At 44.5% G+C, this 21,014-nt stretch overlaps 1 protein-coding gene across 3 annotated transcripts in view; it reads right to left on the bottom strand.

The window, feature by feature from the left end:
* The window catches only part of LOC106565619 (cell division control protein 42 homolog), a 34,265-nt gene extending 13,950 nt beyond the window's left edge, over nucleotides 1-20,315 (bottom strand). The window contains exons 1-3 of one of the 3 annotated variants that reach the window (XM_045691682.1): nucleotides 20,220-20,257; nucleotides 19,987-20,066; nucleotides 2,962-3,100 (exon numbers count right to left, since the gene is read on the bottom strand). In XM_045691682.1, coding sequence (XP_045547638.1) covers nucleotides 2,962-3,066 — 105 coding nt within the window. In that variant the 5' untranslated portion in view covers nucleotides 3,067-3,100; nucleotides 19,987-20,066; nucleotides 20,220-20,257. Of the gene's footprint in view, nucleotides 1-2,961; nucleotides 3,101-19,986 lie in introns of all 3 variants that reach the window. The other 2 variants (XM_014132923.2, XM_014132924.2) reach the window with 2 other exon arrangements.
* Between the last annotated feature and the right edge of the window lie 699 nt (nucleotides 20,316-21,014).

The following is a 21,014-nucleotide window of genomic DNA, read 5'->3' as shown; positions in this document are numbered from 1 at the left end:
AGAGACGGAGGCACGAGAGAGAGAGAGAACGGAGGCACGAGAGAGAGAGAGAGACGGAGGCACGAGAGAGAGAGAGAGACGGAGGCACGAGAGAGAGAGAGAGACGGAGGCACGAGAGAGAGAGAGACGGAGGCACGAGAGAGAGAGAGACGGAGGCACGAGAGAGAGAGAGAGAGACGGAGGCACGAGAGAGAGAGAGAGACGGAGGCACGAGAGAGAGAGAGACGGAGGCACGAGAGAGAGAGAGAGAGCGGAGGCACGAGAGAGAGAGAGAGAGGAGCGGAGGCACGAGAGAGAGAGAGAACGGAGGCACGAGAGAGAGAGAGAGACGGAGGCACGAGAGAGAGAGAGAGACGGAGGCACGAGAGAGAGAGAGAGACGGAGGCACGAGAGAGAGAGAGAGAGCGGAGGCCACGAGCGAGGCGAGAGAGACCGCAGCAGCGAGCGAAGAGAAGCCACGAGCCGAGCCCGCCACCCGCAAGACACCAGGCCACGCGAACGAAGCAGAACCCGGAAACCAACCGGAACCCACGGCCGCCGCGGCAGCGCGGAGAACGGCCGCGAAGCCGGCGAAACGCGAGAAACCCGGCACAACGAGGGAACCCCCACGCGAGAACCCGCAGCGAGCTAGCGAAAAAACCCCAGCCCGAGGAACCCACGAAGAAGGCCGCAAACGACGGACGCGCAACCCGGGGGAACCCGGCCCTGCGACTGGCGAAACGGCGAAAGCCAGCGCTGCCCCGGCGAAGAAGCGGAAACGCACGACGCGAAGACGCGAGGAGCGCGAATGCCGGCAGATGGCGCCACGCGCGGCGAAGAAACAAAGCCGGGCGAAACGGGCAAAGACCGCGAGAGCGAAGCGGGAGCAGAGGGCGAAGCGGACAGCGGGGAGGCAGAGACCCTAGAGGGCGAAGGAGGAAGCGGAGAGGGAGCAGCCTTGAGGACCGCTGAAGGGCGAGCCGGCGAGAGGCGAGAGCGAGAGGAGCGGGGAGAGCGTGAAGAGAGACGAGAGGCGGAGGGAGAAGCGAAGCGAGAGAGAGCGAAACCTGAGAGAGAGAGAGAGCGAGAGCCTGAGAGAGAGACGAGAGCCGAACGAGAGAGGAGAGCGCGAGAGAGAGAGCGAGGAAGCGAGAGCCGAGAGCGAGGCGGCGAGAGCGCGAGAGAGAGAGAGCGAGAGAGCGAGAGAGAGAGCGAGAGCGCGGGAGCGAGCGCCGAGAGAGCAGAGCGAGCCACGGAGAGAGAGCGAAGACCGCAGAGAGAGAGCGAGCACCGAGAGAGAGGAGAGAGAGAGAGCGACCATGAGAGAGAGCGAAAGCAGCGCCGCGAAGGAGAGCGAGCGCCCGAGAGGAGAGAGCGCGCGGGAGAGAGCAGCGCCCTGAGAACAGCGCCGCGAGAGAGAAGAAGCGCCGAAGAGAGAGAGAAAGCGCGCGCGAAGAGAGCGAGCGCCCCGAAGAGAGCGTGGCGAGGAGCGGCGCCGGAAGAAGCGAGCCGCGAGAGAGAGAGAAGCGAGCGCCCGAGAGAGAGAGCGAGACCGCGAGAGAGAAGGAGACCGAGAGAGAGCGAGACCCGGAGAGGGAGCGAGCCCGAGAGAGAGAGCGAGAGCCGAAGGACGAGAGCGAGGAGCACGAGAGAGAGCGAGGAGCGAAGCACGCGAGAGAGAGCGAGAGCCCGAGAGAGCGAGAGAGCCGAGAGAAAGCGAGACCCGCGAGAGAGCGAGCGAGACGAGAGAGGAGCGAAGCCACGAGAGAGCGAGAGCCGAGAGAGAAGCGACGCGGAGCGAGAGCGCGAGGAGAGAGCGAGACCGCGAGAGGAAGCGAGAGCCACGAGAGAAAAGCGAGGCGCGAGAGAGAGAGCGAGACCCGAGAGAGAGCGAGCGACGAGAGAGAGCGAGCCGCGAGAGAGAGCGAGAGCCGCGAGAGAGAGCGAGAGCCGCGAGAGAGAGCGAGAGCGAGAGAGAAGCGCCGAGAGAGAGAGCTAGAGCCGCGAGAGAGAGAGCCAGAGCCGCGAGAGAGAGAGCGAGAGCAGCGAGAGAGAGAGCGAGAGCCGCGAGAGAGAGAGCTAGAGCCGCGAGAGAGAGCTAGAGCGCGAGAGAGAGAGCGAGAGACCGCAAGAAGCGAGAGAGAGCGAGAGCCGCGAGAGAGAGCGCGAGAGAAGAGCGAGAGAGAGCGAAGAGAGCGAGAGCGAGAGAGAGAGCGAGAGCCGCGAGAAGAGAGAAGCGAGAGCGAGAGAGAGCGAGAGCGCGAGAGAGAGCGAGAGCAGGCGAGAGCGAGAGCGAGCGAAGAGAGAGCGAGAAAGCGAAAGCGAAGCGAGAGAGAGAGCGAAAGCGAGAGAGCGAGAGCGAGCGAGAGAGAGCGAGAGCGCGAGAGAGAGAGCGAGAGACGCGAGAGCAGCGAGAGCCGCGAGCGAGAGCCGAGACAGCGAAGACAGCGAGCGAGACGCGGCGAGAGCCGCGAGAGAGAGACAGCGGCGAGAGCGAGAGCCGCGAGAGACAGCCGCGAGAGACAGCCGCGAGAGAGAGCCGCGAGCGAGAGCCGCGAGCGAGAGCGAGAGACGCGAGAGAGCGAGAGACGCGAGAGAGCGAGAGACGCGAGACGCGAGAGAGCGAGAGAGCGAGAGACGCGAGACGCGAGAGAGCGAGAGACGAGAGACGCGAGACGCGAGAGAGCGAGAGACGCGAGAGAGAGAGCGCGAGAGCGCGAGAGAGAGAGCGCGAGAGAGAGAGCCCGAGAGAGAGAGCGAGAGAGAGAGAGAGCGAGAGAGAGCGAAGAGCGAGAGAGAAAGCGAGAGAGAGAGAGAGCGCGAGAGAGCCGAGAGAGAGCCGAGAGAGAGCGAGAGCGAAGCGAGAGAGCGAGAGAGCGAGACAGAGCGAGAGCGAGAGAGCGAGAGAGCGAGAGAGAGCGAGAGAGAGCGAGAGAGAGCGAGAGAAAGGGTTAGAGCTGTGTTTGTGTTTAAGGTACTTACCGTGGGTACATATTCAGAGGGGAACTTGTTTGTGGTGTAGGAGATGAGCAGACAGGTTTTACCCACAGCTCCGTCACCCACCACAACACACTTGATCGTTTGCATAGCTGTGCTTTAGAAACCTCTACTCATTCAAGATCTAGAGTGTAAAAGAACAGGAAGAGAGATTAGTGGGTACAACGGCAGAACGACAGCCTCAGCGACAGCTACAGGCTAATGAAAACCCTGTTCAAGGCCTACTCCTGTTGGAACTAAAATAAAATGAAACTTCAATGAAAATGTTGTCTTCATGCCATTCACATTCTCCATTCCAAGCAGCGTGGTTGGACTGTGGACTGAAGTAGTGACAGCATACTGCCCGAGTGAACGTGAGAATCAGAGATGAGGAAGACGACAGGTTGGAATAATCATGAGCTGAAGTTCACCCAGCTAAGTGAGACAGACCGAGCTATTAACATGTCTTCCATGGGGTCTTCTGACCATCTGTTCTTACACACACCATCTCCCTCTATTTCTCTACCCACACACAACCACTCTCATTACACAAACCCTGCTTTCATTACACACACCATCCAGCCACAGAGACCCCATCACAGATCAGTGAAAGACAAGTGTTGGTTAAGAGGTGCAACAGTGACTAGACAGTCCAACACCCTGACAAATCTCCTATTCCATAGCTGATTGAGGAAGGCCCGGTCTGTAAAACAACCTCTTGCCTGGTCCAAACCCTTCCGCATTACGGGGATTTCTCCAATAGACTACAGACGGGTTGAAGAGAGATTCAGGAATATTTCTAATCCACTCATCCGATTCTTTTAGATCTGAGGCGATAGGAAGGGACAGGGGCCTGTTGTGTAACTACACCTCCAGAAACTACCCTAATGGAGAGAACTATGGACAGAGGGAAGGACATTTGGGTCATTTAAATAGTATTGTCATTCACACAAACAAGGCATGGCTGTGCAGGGTCACACATACAGCAGAGCTGGGCTGCTGGCAGGGAGAAATGGGCTCCGTCAGTGAGATGAGGAGAACGCTGGGTTTTGTGATGCTACAGAAGACACACACTGATCTTCACTTTACCCATCTACTACCCATAGAACAAACAAGACCAAGGCCGAAATAAGGCAGAATGGTCAGTTTTACTGGGGGAAATCAGTAACCACAGAGAGGAAGTGGGAAGAAACCAGTAAGCAGACAGATCTGATTGGCTGACCAGGAAGAAGAGGGTGGCATACTTTCAATTGCAGCTGTACATGTTTTGGGATAGATAAACGGATCAAACTGACCTAAGACACTGATTGGAAAGCGAGGCCTAAATGCTTTATCATTAGCACAGCAACATCTAGTAGCAAATCAATAAATCATATCCACCCACCCACACAGAGTACTAGACAATGTCAGATGTTATTGGCACAACACATTTGAAATCAGCCTAAATAAAACATTGTCTGTATAGAATACATACATAATTGATCATATTATTTAATGATAATATACAGATGTAATACATGGCATAATAATGACTGAGGTCAGTAAACCAGGATTGATTATATTCTGCATTGACATGGTTTTTCTTCTTTCAATTTACATTTCTTTGTATCTATAAAAATGATGTCAGCCGTTTCATGATTTCGACCGGCTGAGAAACGCTGCTTGTCTGTCTGTCTCGTCATGTTCATTATTATGGGACAGCTGGAGACCGAACTTTAAAAATGTAAACAACGTAGCAAATGTCAGAGATAGACAGGTTTATACAAATCTTCGCTGTTGAATGTGTCTAAAAGAAATGTGAGATAATGTCTAGATGCTTTTTATAGTGGAGACCAAGTGTTTAAGTTGCTTAGCTGGGCTGATGAGACAGTGGTATGCGCAGTCAGTCAGATGGAACACAGTAAACAGGTATTTTAACATCATAGATTTAGCCAGTGGTAATTTGTGGAACAGACACCGGCTGGAAGGCGGTTTTAACTAATCAGCATTCAGGATTAGACCCACCCGTTGTATAATGTGACATGGTTACCATCCATGTGGATCTTTATCCAATCAGAGCTACAACAAACTTCTACACATCCTTCATGCAGTGTAGTGATGTCAGTCCCCTAGACTCCAGCCACTGCAGGCCACACAGACAACCAGGCCTGGTATTGTGTGATCTCAGGGGCGAGGACATTTGGTCTTCAAGAGATTACCAAAAATTTACCAAAATAGCCAAATAAATTGATTAGAAAACCGAAACACACTAAAAATTCAGTTAAGAAAAGACAAATCAATATAAAAATGTTAAGGCTGCCCCCAATTAGTCGACTGTTTGGTCATTAGGCTGTTGGTCGACCGAGATTGACTAAAACAAGCAGTAACAAACATACAGTACCAGTCAAAAGTTTGGACACCTACTCATGCAAGGGGTCATCTTTATTTTTACTATTTTCTACATGAAATAACAGTCATGTAGAAACAGAAAAAAGTTCAATCAAAATACATTTTATTTGAGATTCTTCAAAGTAGCCACCCTTTCTTTGCCTTGATGACAGCTTTGCACACTCATGGCATTCTCTTAACCAGCTTCATGAGGTAGTCACCTAGAATGCATTTCAACTGACAGGTGTGCCTTGTTAAAAGTTAATAAGGAAAGAAATTCCACAAATTATGGCAAGAACAGATGAAATAAGCAAAGAAAACAACAGTCTATCATTACTTGAAAAGACATGGTCAGTCAATGCAGAACATTGTAAGGTTCTTGAAGTTGCAAAAACCAAACACTATTATGAAACTCTCTCTCATGAGGACCGCCACAGGAAAGGAAGACCCAGAGTTAGCTCTGCTGTAGAGGATAAGTTCATTACATTTACCATCCTCAGAAATTGTAGCAAAAAATAAATGCTTAAAAGCTCAAGTAACAGACATCTCAACATCAAGTGTTCAGAGGAGACTGCATGAGTCAGGCCTTCATGGTCAAATTTCTGCAAAGAAACCACTACTAAAGGACACCAATAATAAGAAGAGACTTGCTGTGGGCCAAGAAACACAAACAACGGACATTAGACAAGTGGAAATCTGTCCTTTGGTCTGATGAGTCCAAATTTGAGATGTTTGGTTCCACTGCTAGTCTTTGTGAGACGCAGAGTAGGTGAACAGAGCTCTGCATGTGTGGTTCCCACCGTGAAGCATGGCGGAGGAGGTGTGACGGTGCTTTGCTGATGACACTCAGTGATTTGATTTAGAATTCAAGGCACACTTAACCAGCATGGCTACCACAGCATTCTGCAGCGATAAGCCATCCCATCTGGTTTGCGCTTAGTGGGACTATCATTTGTTTTCAACAGGACAATGACCCAATACCTCCAGGCTGTGTAAGGGCTATTTGACCAAGAAGGAGGGTGATGGAGTGCTGCATCAGATGACCTGGCCTCCACAATCACTTGACCTCAACCCAATTGAGATGGTTCGGGATGAGTTGGACCGCAGATTGAAGGAAAAGCAGCCAAAAAGTACTCAGCATATGTTGGAACTCCCTCAAGACTGTTGGAAAAGCATTCCAGGTGAAGCTGGTTGAGAGAATGCCAAAAGTGTGCAAAGCTGTCATCAAGGCAAAGGGTGGCAACTTTGAAGAATCTCAAATATTTTTATATTTCTTTAACACTCTGGGTAACTACATGATTGCATATGTGCTCTTTCATAGTTTTGATGACCTCACTATTATTCTACAACATAGAAAATAGTAAAAATAAAAACCCTTGAATGAAATGGCTACCCATACTATTTGCATTGCGTGAATTGTTTGCTTTGATTCTAAGTGTATATCAATTACCCATAACATATACCACCAGTAGCACATTTACTGTTCATTCTTAATCTACAACGTTTGTTCCTTTGGTAATGCATTTCAATATTATTATTCCAGTCCTCCCATTTTCATTGTCTGAGATGACACATTGTGTCATCGTCTTTGGTTTGGAGCGTTCCTGTCGATGTTGAGTAAGGATGCGCACGCATAGAAGTAAGCCGATATGCTACCGGGACTGCGCGCAAATGCTGGCATATAAATGTGCCCATATGGGGATCTGATAGTATTTCTCATTGGCTTATTAACGCACCACCAGCAATGACATTTGGAGCTTCTCAAGGTAACGTTTTCTTCACCTCAAATAGCAAGTAAATGAAGTCTTTTTACATCCATTGAGAATTACAATAGTTCCAATGTATTTTTTAAAAATCTTTCCAGCTTTCTCTTTTGATAACCGCGTGAAAGGGAAAAATGTCATGCTCTGACCCAGTGGAAACGTCATAAAATAGGCCTACCTGATTACTTATCAGTGCTTGACTTGGCCTGAAATAGATTCTGCTACTCATTTTGGGGGCTGGTACAGTTTATATTTAGGTGCAGGAGCTGCACAATACTTTTGAGCTAATATTCTAGAAGAGGAACAGGAGCTGAAGCAGTAGAACATTTGAGGTGCCGGTACTCAGCTCTGGTGAGCTCCTGCTCAAGTCAAACACTGCTTCTTAAGCCCTTGTGCAAACAGCCTACAGCTGTGTCTGTACGAAGCTCACTGGCGCAGGAAACTGAGCACCCAGAATATTTTATACAATGTTGTAAGTTTGCTAGCACAAGCTCCAGGCCAGACCCAAGTTAATAATTGATAATGGTTCAAGAAAAGTTCTTCACAGAGTTCGCAACGAGCCAGGCGGCTCAAACTGCTGCATATATCCTGACTCTACTTGCACTGAACACAAGAGAAGTGACAATTTCCCTAGTTAATATTGCCTGCTAACATTCATTTATTTGAACTAAATATGCTTTTTTTTGTAATTTTTTTTTAATGTACTTCTGTGTAATGATTTTAAGAAAGGCTTCGATGTTTATGATCAGGTACATTTGTGCAACGATTGTGCTTTTTTCACGAATGCGCTTTTCTTAAACCCTCACCCATTTGCGGAGTTGAAGTAGGCTGTAATTTGATGATAAATTAACAGGCACCGCATTGATTATATGCAACCAAAGACACACTAGTTAACCTAGTAATAGCAACCATGTGTAGTTAACTAGTGATTATGAAAAGATTCATTGTTTTTTATAAAGAGAAGTTTAATGCAAGCTAGCAACTTACCTTGGCTCCTTGCACCCACATGTACCACTATGTAACAAAATGTGGAAAAAGAATACTCAGTGAATACTTTGAAGGCCAAACACCAGTCATGTTTGACAAATAATGTTGGATAATTAATTTTGATGCTGCACTCGTGTAACAGGTGGTCAGCCTGCCACGCAGTCTCCTCGTGGATTGCAATGTAATCGGCCATAATTGGCGTCCAAAAAGGCAGATTGTTATGAAAAAAAATGTTTTAAATCCGCCCTGCCGATTAAATCGGTCAACCTCTAATAGGCGATTTTACTAAAAACACATAGGGTGGTGTGTCTATATATGGAAGAATATACGTTTTAAAAAAATGGACCAATTTATTGGTCTAAAGAACAGACGACTTTCAGTCGACCAAGATTTTTGTTGTTGTTGGGGACAGCCCTAACAAATGTATATAAATAATTAGCCTACATGTCAAAGTGTAGGGGATAGACTATACGTATTGGCTACAGCTGACATGGAGGTGCCAGAAACTGCAGCCAAACTTGAATGAGACTTTTAATTACATATACACAGTGCCTTCAGAAAGTACTCACACCTCTTGAATTTTTCCATTTTGTTGTTACAGCCTGAATTTAAAATGGATTAAACAGATTTTCTGTCACTGGCCTACACACAATACCTCATAATTTCAAAGTGGCATTATTATTTTTTAAATGATACTAATTAATCATTTCAAATGTCTCAAGTCAATAAATATTCGACACCTTTGTTATGGCAAGCCTAAATATGTTCAAGAGTCAAAATTTGCTTATGTCACATAATACATAACATGACCAAAAGTATGTGGACATCTGCTTGAACATCCAAAATCATGGGCATTAATATGGAGTTGGTCCCCCCTTTGCTGCTATAACAGCCTCCACTCTTCTGGGAAGGCTTTCCACTGGATGTTGGAACATTGCTGCGGGGACTTGCTTCCATTCAGTCAAAAGAACATTAGGGATGAAGGGCAGTAATATTGGGCGATTAGGCCTGGCTTGCAGTTCCAATTCATCCAAAGGTGTTCGATGGGGTTGAGGTTAGGGCTCGTGCAGGCCAGTCAAGTTCTTCCACACCGATCAACAAAACATTTCTGTATGGATCTTGATTTGTGCATGGGGGCATTGTCATGCTGAAACAGGAAAGGGCCTTCCCCAAACTGTTGCCACAAAGTTGAAAGCACAGAATCGTCCAGAATGTTTTTCTATGCTGTAGAGCTTGCAGAACTTAGAAAATATTAAATGGGTGTCAAAAGCTCTTAGACTTAAAGTATCAGCATGATTCAACCAGTGAGCTCACATACTCTTAAAAGACATTTGCTTGAAAAAAAATCATAAATGAATGACATTTGAGATCTTAGTCACGCAATTTTACAACTAAGATGTTTTTATTTCTCAATGAAAAAATGTGCAGGAAAACAAGTAGTCTCTTGTTGAACGACAACATACTTTATTGAAGAATATCTACCGTTGACCAATCACCGACGAAGGGACGTAGACTTTGGCTACAGAAAAATGTGTCCGAATAGCCTTAAAAATCTGTACCCTAGTCCAAACCTAACAAAAACGTCCCAGAAAGGAGTCATAATATGCAAACCCTTCCGAACAGTTTTGGCTGGGGAGCATGCGGTATCCTTTAGAAAGACTCACAGTTGTAATCGCTGTCAAAGGTCATTCTAACATGCATTGACACAGTGGGTTGAATACTTATCTAAATCAAGATAGTGTTTAATTTTCCAAGAATGTTAACATTTTTCTTCCACTTGGACAGAGTATCGTGTAGATCGTTGACAGAAAATTACAATTAGATCTATTTCAATACCACTATGTAACAAAACATGGAAAAAGTCAAGGGATGTTAAATACTTTGAAGGCCAAACACCAGTCATGTTTGACAAATAATGTAAGATAATTAACGTCTAAAGGCTTGATTCTGTCAACACACTCAAGGCACGGTTCATTCAGAACGGAGAAAAACACCAGTGCCTGTAGGCATGTCTTACCTTTTTCAAAGTAGCCTTGCCAAAGATCTGACCATACATGTTGAGGGAATTATTATAACACTTCCTCAAATGCCATTTAAACCAGCATTTCTCACATTCTATTGGGTTTGAAATCAACTTTCATTGGCAAAGGCACAATAGTTACATTAGCAACCTATGCTAGTTGTTGCATCTTTAGATCTCCCTTTTTAAATTGCTAACAGATATTTCAATCTGTCACATGCAGGCCTCGAATTTCCCAGTGGCGGCGACAGCCATGGCCGTTGATTCCCCCTTGTGTGGCCGTACTGTCCCCTGAAAAAAATCCATGCTTTGCGGCCAAAGTGGCCGTTGTGCCCTTGGGCTGAATATAATAATTTTCTTCTCCCGGTTGGCCATTGCCGTGCTCCGAACCACCTCTCACTCACATGGCTCTCTCAGATATCTAAATTCTTATCAGCCAGTGCCAGTTATTTGATCGGGTACTCACAGGCATCACAGTTCTGAAGTAGGCTACAAGTGAAGACCGACACAGTGGGGATGCAACGGTGAGCGTCCTTACGAGGCTTATGTTAAAGATCTTAAATGAAATGTCCACATTTACTTTGTCAGCCAACAAGATGAGTAACAAACAGCGAAAGCACTAGCATATGTGAATCTACTATCCCCCATAGTACAAAAGTTGGCCTCTTCCATTGATCAGCTTCTCATTCTGTGTGTGAAAGAAATATTACAAACATAGCAGGAACAGGAAAACACAGTTCTCAAAAGTGCACCGCAAATGCAAGTGGTTTCACGGCAGAGACGGAAAGATCTAAAGACTTAAACATGTTAAAATGACCAGGATTGTGTCTTTGGCTGGTGGACAACAAAAGAAAATTGACAACATGAGAAATATTGGTTTCAATGGCATATGTGGACAACTTTATAAAACAATCCCCTTACCATTCCTATGGTCAGAACTAGTCTTGGGAGGTAAAAAAAAATAAGTATTTGGAAAAAGCGTCTGGATGATTTTAACACTGCCAATACCGTTGAAACTAATTCTTAGAAGTTTATTTTTTATAAATTTGAATATGTGTGGCTACTTTAAGTAAAATACCTGCAGTCAACTTGTGCAATGCATTAGGAGATAAAAAAAACATGCATTCTTCATGTCACCCGTTACATTATTATGGCGCTTACTGTGGTCCCCAGTCACTTGGTGTTTGATTACAAGCACACAAAGACGAGACCCGAGCCTTGTGAATCACTCACTGTAGTGCAGCAGGTGCCAGGTGATCTAATTACAGTATGGAATTCACAGCTAAATGTTTGCCAGCTAGTTATCTTCAAACTATTAAAAGTTAACTGCCTGTTAACTGCCTGAAAATGTGCTAAATGCTCTGCAGTTGTGCATTCGGTTTGCTAATTTAGTAGCTAGTTAGCTATCTAGTGGTTAACTCTTCCCCTCCTGGATCAAGAGCCTTGCTGGCTGGTATTTGTTTTGTGCTTGCAGCAAACAGTTGCATTTGAGTTACTTGTATATTTTTGGTCAGACTCTGTACAAAAAGTTTGCAGTGTGCTCATTAGCATTAAGTTAGCATGCTCTACGAGATTTTACATATACTTGTTGGCATTGCTAACCTTTGGATTACAGAGTATTATTGGGGTTTGAAAACAACGCCCCTTGTGTTCAGTGCAGGTATTACATATTACCTTTAGCACTTACACTGAACAAAAAAAAATATATGAAACGCAACAAAGATTTTACTGAGGTACAGTTCATATAAGGAAATCAGTTAATTGAAATAAATTAATTAGGCTCTAACCTATGGATTTCACATGACTGGGCAGGGGCGTAGCAATGGGTGGGCATAGACCCAACCACTGGGGAGCAAGGCCAAGCCAATCAAAATGAGTTTTTCCTACAAAAGGGGTTTATTAAAAGACTGAAACTGAGGAGTATTTCTTCAGCATACCAATTGCACACTCCCTCAAAACTTGAGACATTTGTGGCATTGTGTTGTATGACTGAAGTACACATTTTTAAAGCGGCCTTGTATTGTCCCCAGCACAAGGTGCACCTGTGTAATGATCATGCCGTTTAATCAGCATCTTGATATGCCACACCTGTCAGGTGGATGGATTATCTTGGCAAAGGAGAAATGCTCACTAAAATGGATGGAAACATTTTGTGAAATAAGCTTTTTTGTGTATGGAAACATGAAATATGGCACCAGTAGATTACGTTATGTTAATATTTTTGTTAGGTGTATATTCACCACAAGGGCACAACGGCTACGGGGGGGCTTACAGCCTCACTAGGGGGTATGGAAGGCCATGGCCTGCAGACGACAGAGCTCAGGACACACACGCTCCTCTCATCACAATAGTTAGCAGGGCTAATGGAGAGAACGCATGGTGTCGACTGAGCTGCACAGATCTGAGAGCCAGTCTGTCCCCTAGCCAGGGGAAACTCCTCAGCAAAGCTGCATTAATAGTGTGACAGACAACCCTTTACACCCCTCCATCGCTCTCCATCCGTCCGCTGACCAGCAGTGGGTCACTGCGGCTTTAAACGGAGGCATAACGTCATCTGTTTAGCCGTTCTGCACAGCAAAGCACCAGACAGTCAGCACACACAGCTAGATCACAACAACTCAAAGCCACTTACTGACAACTCACAAAAGTGATTTGGAGCAGACAAATTATTATTTCCTGAGTCCTTACAGTCAAGACACTCATTTTATTTCCAAGTAATAAAAGTTGCTAGTGTGAAGTGATGTGGATCTGGAACAGTTATTCTCAAAGAGGGGTTTTCTTCGATATAGTTTATTCTGCCTGTTCTTTGGAAATGTCCTAATGGACAGTTCCACATTGAACACTGCATGGTGATGAATTACGGCCACCTAGTACGTTAGGTGAGTAGGCCTAGGCTTAATGATAAAAATACACTCAGTCTTTATCAAACTAATGATGATGCATATTTTCAATATGGAGCCTGTATATTTACAGGGGTTATAGTCTAGCTATAGTCTAATTGGTTAACCAATTCTAAATGGAAGAGATGTAAAGGATTTACTCAAAAGTATTTTTACTTGTCTGTACTTCACCAGCCTTGCTGATCCTCCACCAAATTTCACAGTGGGTGCGAGACCTGGAGAGGCCTACAAGCCACAGTGGGTGCGAGACCTGGAGAGGCCTACAAGCCACAGTGGGTGCGAGACCTGGAGAGGCCTACAAGCCACAGTATCTCACACCCACTGTGAAACTTGGTGGAGGATCGGTGATGATCTGGGGGTGTTTCAGCAAGGCTGGAATCGGGCAGATTTGTCTTTGTGAAGGACGCATGAATCAAGCCACGAACAAGGTTATCCTGGAAGAAAAATTGCTTCCTTTTCTGACAATGTTCCCCCAACTCTGAGGATTGGTTTTTCCAGCAGGACAATGCTCCATGCCACACAGCCAGGTCAATCAAAGTGTTGGAGGACCACCAGATCAAGACCCTGGCATGGCCAGTCCAATCTCCAGACCTGAACCCCATTGAAAACCTCTGGAATGTGATCAAGAGGAAGCTGGATGTCACAAGCCAACAAACAAAGCCGAGCTGCTAGAATTTTAATCGCCAGGAGTGGCATAAAGTCACCCAACATCAATGTGAAAGACTGGTGGAGAGCATGCCACGGCGCATGAAAGCTATGATTGAAAATCAGGGTTCTTCTACCAAATATTAATTTCTGAACTCTTCCCAAGTTAAAACATTCGTATTGTGTTGTTTAAAAATGTATATGAACTTATTTCCTTTACATTATTCGAGGTCTGACAACACTGCATCTTTTTTGTTAGTTTGACCAGTTTTCATTTTCTGCAAATAAATGCTCTAAATGACAATACTTGAGGGGATTTTGGAGAAATGTCAGAAGTTTATAGAATAAAACAAAAAATGATAATTTTACCCAAACACGAACCTACAGTTGAAGTCGGAAGTTTATATACACTTTAGCCAAATGCATTTAAACTCAGTTTCACAATTCCTGACATTTAATCCTAGTAAAATGTCCCTCTCTTAGGTCAGTTAGGATCACCACTTTATTTTAATGTGAAATGTCAGAATAATAGTAGAGAGAATCATTTATTTCAGCTTTAATTTCTTTCATCACATTCCCAGTGTGAGAGAAGTTTACATACACTCAATTAGTATTTGGTAGCATTGCCTTTAAATTGTTTAACTTGGGTCAAATGTTTTGGGTAGCCTTCCACAAGCTTCCCACAATAAGTTGGATGAATATTTGGCACATTTCTCCTGACAGAGCTGGTCTGAGTCAGGTTTGTAGGCCTCCTTGCTCGCACACGCTTTCTCAGTTCTGCCCACAATTTTCCTATAGGATTGAGGTCAGGGCTTTGTGATGGCCACTCCAATACCTTGACTTTGTTGTCCTTATGCCATTTTCCCACAACTTTGGAAGTATGCTTGGGGTCATTGTCCATTTGGAAGACCCATTTGCGACCAAGCTTTAACTTCCTGACTTATGTCTTGAGATGTTGCTTGAATATATCCACAATTTTCCATCCTCATGCTGCCATCTATTTTGTGAAGTGCAGCAGTCCCTCCTGCAGTAAAGCACCACCACAACATGATGCTGCCACCCCCGTGCTTCACGGTTGGGATGGTGTTCTGCTTGCAAGCATCCCCTTTTCCTCCAAACATAAATGGTCATTATGGCCAAACAGTTCTATTTTTGTTTCATCAGACCAGAAGACATTTCTCCAAAAAGTACAATCTTTGTCCCCATATGCAGTTGCAAACTGTAGTCTGGCTTTTTCTATGGCAGTTTTGGAGCAGTGGCTTCTTCCTTGCTGAGCGGCCTTTCAGGTTATGTCGATATAGGACTTGTTTTAGTGTGGATATAGATACTTTTGTACCCGTTTTCGCCAGCATCTCCACAACATCCTTTGCTGCTGTTCTGGGATTGATTTGCACTTTTCGCACCAAAGTACGTTCATCTCTAGGAGACAGAACGTGTCTCCTTCCTGAGCGGTATGACGGCTGCGTGGTCCCATGGTGTTTATACTTGCGTACTATTGTTTGAACAGATGAACGTGGTACCTTCAGGCGTTTGGAAATTGCTCCCAAGGATGAATTTTTTTTCAAGGATTTCTTTTGATTTTCCCATGATGTCAAGCAAAGAGGCACTGAGTCGGAAGGTAGGCCCAATTGAGTCAAATGATGTCAATTAGCCTATCAGAAGCTTCTAACGCCATGACATCATTTTCTGGAATGTTCCAAGCCGTTTAACTTCTCTAGGGTAGGGGGCAGTATTTTCACGGCCGGATGAAAAACGTACCCAAATTAAACGGCCTACTACTCTGGCCCAGGAACTAGAATATGCATATTATTAGTAGATTTGGATAGAAAACACTGAAGTTTCTAAAACTGTTTGAATGATGTCTGAGTATAACAGAACTCATATGGCAGGCAAAAACCTGAGAAAAATCCGAACAGGAAGTGAGAATTCTGGTGCTTGTAATCCTTTCAAGTCATTGCCAATCAAACACACAGTGAGTTAGGGTTCATTTTGCACTTCCCAGGGCTTCCACTAGATGTCAACAGTCTTTAGAAAGTTGTTTGAGGCGTCTACGATGAACAGAGACCGAACAAGAAGGCTGGGAAGTTGGTCACCCAGGGAAAGAGATCAGTTCAAAAAATGAAGGTATTGTGTAACATGATGTCCTAGGAGTGTCATCTGATGAATATCGTCAAAGGTTAGTGCTTCATTTAGCTGTGTTTTGGGTATTTGTGATGCATCTAGTTGCTTTGAAAATGGCTGTGTGGTTATTTGTGTCGATGTACTCTCCCAACATAATCTAATGTTTTGCTTTCGCTGTAAAGCCTTTTTGAAATCGGACAACGTGGTTCGATTCAGGAGAAGTGTATCTATAAAATGGTGTAAAATAGTCGTATGTTTGAGAATTGTGAATTATGACATTTTGTGGTTTTGAATTTGGCACTCAGATTTTTCACTGGCTGTTGAATAGTGTGAACCGTGGGTGGGACGATAGTGTCCCACCTGCCCGAGAGAGGTTAAAGGCACAGTCAACTTAGTGTATGTAAACTTCTGGAATTGTGATACAGTGAATTATATGTGAAATAATCTGTCTGTAAACAATTGTTGGAAAATTTACTTTGTGCATGACACAAGTCAATGTCATAACAGACTTGCCAAAACTATAGTTAGTTAACAAGAAATTTGTGGAGTGGTTGAAAAACGAGTTTTAATGACTCCAACATAAGTGTATGTGAAATTCTTACTTCAACTGTATAAATAGTAAAACCAGAGAAACTGATAATTTTGCAGTGGTCTCAATTCTTTCCAGAGTTGTATATAAGGCAATTTAGCAATTAGGATTTGTTATCTGGGAAAAGGAATACCTAGTTAGTTGCACAACTGAATGCATTCAACCAAAATGTGTCTTCAACATTTAACCCAACCCCTCTGAATCAGAGAAATACTGGAGGGCTGCCTTAATCGACGTCCATGTCATCGCTGCACAGGGAGCAGTTGTTGGGGGTTAACTGCCTTCCTCAAGGGCAGAGCGGCACATTCTCCCACCTTCCCCGGCTTGGGGATACGAACCAGCGACCTTTTGGTCATTGGCCCAATGCTCTTAGCCTAGCCGGAGGTAGCCTAGTGGTTACCTCAATTAGGGATTGAGTGAAATGTGTGAATACGCAAACAGTCAAGAGGTCAAATGCCGATCCCCAGTACAGATAACTCATCCAGAGCTCTTTGACTTCTGGCAGAAAGCTATTCAAAGATATGATGGCAAACATTTAGTTGCGAATTGCATACAAGTGTAACTTCATCACCTCGTGCGCTGCACAAAAGAGACCGGCCGATAGATATAGAATGCTATGGACTCAACAGCTCCTGCCGTCTCCCGTTGTGCTATTTACAAACAAACACATGACTGGCTCAACTGTTCTGGGGGAAAAGCTACATAATGTAAAGTAATGTGACATATGAAATGAAGAATGCAATCTGCTTCATCTCACAATTATACTGTAGGTATTAAATTACAGCAGCTACAAATACTTACATTTACTGAAAAACTTCAAATAAATAGTTGACGGAAATTAAAATCCATCCCATGGCTTTTTCCAAATACCCCATTATACGGTATACCGCCCAAGCCTAGTATGCAAGTAGTCAATTACTCATGCCCATTCACTTTTACATTTTAGTCATTTAGCAGACGCTCTTATCCAGAGCGACTTACAGTAGTGAATGCATACATTTCATACATTTTTTTTTTCTTCTGTGCTGGCCCCCCGTGGGAATCAAACCCACAACCCTGGCGTTGCACACACCATGCTCTACCAACTGAGCTACAGGGAAGGCATTCCTAGGGGGGTGAGTTAAAGGGAGGAAGAGAGAGAAAGCAAGACTGCGAGTCATATTTCACGTGAGCAAGAGAGCGTAAGAGTGAAAGAAAAGGAGTGTGCAAACAAACTAGTCATGCACAGATGGACCCCATCCTTCCATACTACAACACCCTAAGGATGTGGGGCTGACCATCGTTCTGGTCCAGTAGGACACAGCAGATTGATCAGGGTGTTCTCTTCCTACAGTGGCTCCAGGCAGCTGGACACTGGCTGGGGTGAGTTGATGCAGATGCCAAGTTAAGAGTGATAGCACTGTTAAGGTGGTCTGCATGAGAAGAACCCACAGTGGTCCTAACGTTGCCACATCTAGCCCCTCCACCCTGAGCGGTTTACGAGACAAAACTGGGACCCATTAAGCCTACTGCTGCCCACTGCTAGACTTATGTGCATTTTCAACCCACAGCCTGCAGGGTGCAAAATGTTTTTTCTCACCTTGTCTGTCTAGTAGCACTGACAGTCTACCAGTCTATCCATATTTTACCCTGCACTGACACCGTCTATTTGTATCTAATCAACACTGTTAACAGCTAATACAATTATCATACTTCCAGATAGGTGACATGCATGACAGCAGGACCAAACAAGATGTCATGAGACGGCTACAGCAAATTCTGCCACGGCCAAGTCAAAACGGATGGACTCTCAAAGTAGGCCCAACGGCCTGGGGTTTGGGCCATCTAGTGGTTACAGACACCATCTTTGGTGTACGTAGACCCGTGAGAGCATAGGATCGTATCCCGATCCCGGCGTTCCACACACACACACTTCCGTTCATCATTTGATATAGGCCTACAGGAAATGATCTTCAATAAAATGTACTGTTAAAAGGAAACTCCAATAGTTGCCAACCAACACCAAGCGATGTGGACTTTTCACCTGTGGACTCAGACTACACTGAATCTGTTTGACTGTCAATACTGATTGTCTGTATCTATAAGCTTATTTCACTGACCTGGCCTACAAACACAAACGAGTGGATAAAGGCTGAGGCAGTCATTACTCCAAGTGTAAAGCGTCTCCGTCTCCATGGCTACACACATCTAATGTTGAACGAATACTAGCGGGTGTTCAGCTATTCCAAGACTGTCTCAAGAGAAGATTCTCCATCCCACCCCTTTGTATTTGCAAGGGTTCACTGTAATAAAAAATCTGCAAGAAACTCAGTAGAAATGTGAAATTAGGCTACCCTTCCTCGCAAACCAATGTCTTTTCATATCTATGGCACTTCTACAGTAAGAAAAAAGTATTCAAATGTATGCACTCACTACTGTAAGTTGCTCTGTGTAAGAGTGTCTGTTAAATGACAAATTTTAAATGTAGAGAGCAGGGGACACAGAATGTAGTTGTACAATTGTTTTCAGGGACTTCCTCTTCTGGGCTTACAGTTTAAATGCTGTGCAGTAATAGGCTACGAAAACCAGCTCTATCTGCAAGGCGGTGTCTGGTATTACACCGGATTTACTCACCCTGAAAGGCTTTAGTGATCATTCACAGCCTCCCTGTTTCCTTCCTACTGCCTACCTAGAAAAACACAGACTCACATACTGCTCACCAACCCTTCAATCAAAGGTCCATGTTAGTAAAGACAGGCAAATTACAATTGCTGCACACCACTGTACTGTCTGGTACACCAAGCAAATGAAATCAATGTACTACAGAAAGTCAATAATGTTTAGTTGGATCCCTTTTCAATCAGCACTGACTATATAGGGCACGGTGTAATAGGGGGAAATCAGCTCTACACAAGACTACCACACACACACTTTCCTATGGCATGGATCTCAAGTCCAACTACCTTGATTAGAATTGGTCTGGGTAATTAGCATGGAAGGTCAGTCGCCGTCTGTTTTATTGCAACATCCAACATTATTGGATTATTTAGCTATGCAATCCATTTTAGTGCGGATTCAACATCCGGACTTCACAGGAATGCAGCATCATCAAAACATTGGCCGAATGTCAACCTGAACGTCTTTGCTACTTAGCTGGGTAAATGATGAATAATGTCCTGGTAGCTTGGTGATAACAATATACCACCCCGATGTACAGTTTACCATCTAATACCAAGACACGAGCTTAATAACGTTACGGGTCGTACTAGTCGATGGCCTAATCTGTCTGATGACAATTCTAACACACATTGATAGGGAGATGCTCGACAATCACAACAATTTGCAAAATAATAACAAGCCTAGGTAATATTAACGTTACATTTACAAACTACGTTGTCTTGAAATAATTAAACATTCTGTGTTCTGGGTACCATCGTTTAGTTTTCTTTCCCGGCTTTCTCAGTAACGTTACTCTCCCTGGCAGTTTTCAGCAGTGAGCAACCATCGCCATTCGAGCTACTTAGTTATCAAAGTTAACAAATAGCAACAGTGCTATCGGTCAATGATGAAGAAATACATAACCTTATTTGTTATCATACGAACCCGGTCATACCGGTTAGCTCATTTAGATATAATATTTAATTGAAAATGAATGATTACCGTTGACCTAGCTTGCTATCAGCTTCCTCTGCTGCTAGCTAGTAACGTTAGTTTGCAGTAGACTGGCTGGCGAGCGGATGCTGTTGTTGAATGAGATTGACAAAATGTTGCATTTTATCTCCAATGAAGTAAACAACCAGATACATACGTTGATAGTGACATGCTAGTAATAACACTGTTTTTAACCACTCTTCGGGGGAAAAAAAGATTGGTGAAAAAGTGATTTTCCGTACCGTATCCTCTGTGTCTCTGCGCGGGCGTTGGCAGGTTCGCGCTAGGGGGTTTCTAGTCAAAAGTGCAGGGGCACGTTGCGTATAACGTAATGCGTGACATGCTAATCAGAAATCACTTGTAGCTATTGATTTACTACAAATTATTTACATTTCAATAACAGTGTACATTGATCTTTTCCGTAGTAAGAATAGTATAGTACAATACTGGAATTATTTTACCATGTGGTAATGAAAGTTAAGAAAACACCTGCCTTTTCGCAGTCACCTGCTATGTTATACAGTGAGGGAAAAAAGTATTTGATCCCCTGCTGATTTTGTACGTTTGCCCACTGACAAAGAAACGATCAGTCTATAATTTTAATGGTAGGTTTATTTGAACAGTGAGAGACAGAATAACAACAAAAAAATCCAGAAAAACACATGTCAAAAATGTTATAAATTGATTTGCATTTTAATGAGGGAAATAAGTATTTGACCCCCTCTCAATCAGAAAGATTTCTGGCTCCCAGGTGTCTTTTATACAGGTAACGAGCTGAGATTAGGAGCACACTCTTAAAGGGAGTGCTCCTAATCTCAGATTGTTACCTGTATAAAAGACACCTGTCCACATTAAAGTTGATTTGATTTGTACACTGCTCCATTCATATTTGCCTCAATCCTGTCTCCCAGTCCCTGCTGCTGAAAAACAACCCCACAGCATGATGCTGCCACCACCGTGCTTCACCATAGGGATCGTGTCAGGTTCCACCAGACATGATGCTTGGCATTCATGCCAAAGAGTTCAATCTTGGTTTA

Source organism: Salmo salar, chromosome ssa12, assembly GCF_905237065.1.
Source record: "Salmo salar chromosome ssa12, Ssal_v3.1, whole genome shotgun sequence".
In the NCBI taxonomy this organism is placed as follows: domain Eukaryota; kingdom Metazoa; phylum Chordata; class Actinopteri; order Salmoniformes; family Salmonidae; genus Salmo; species Salmo salar.
This window is presented reverse-complemented; position numbering and strand designations above follow the sequence as displayed.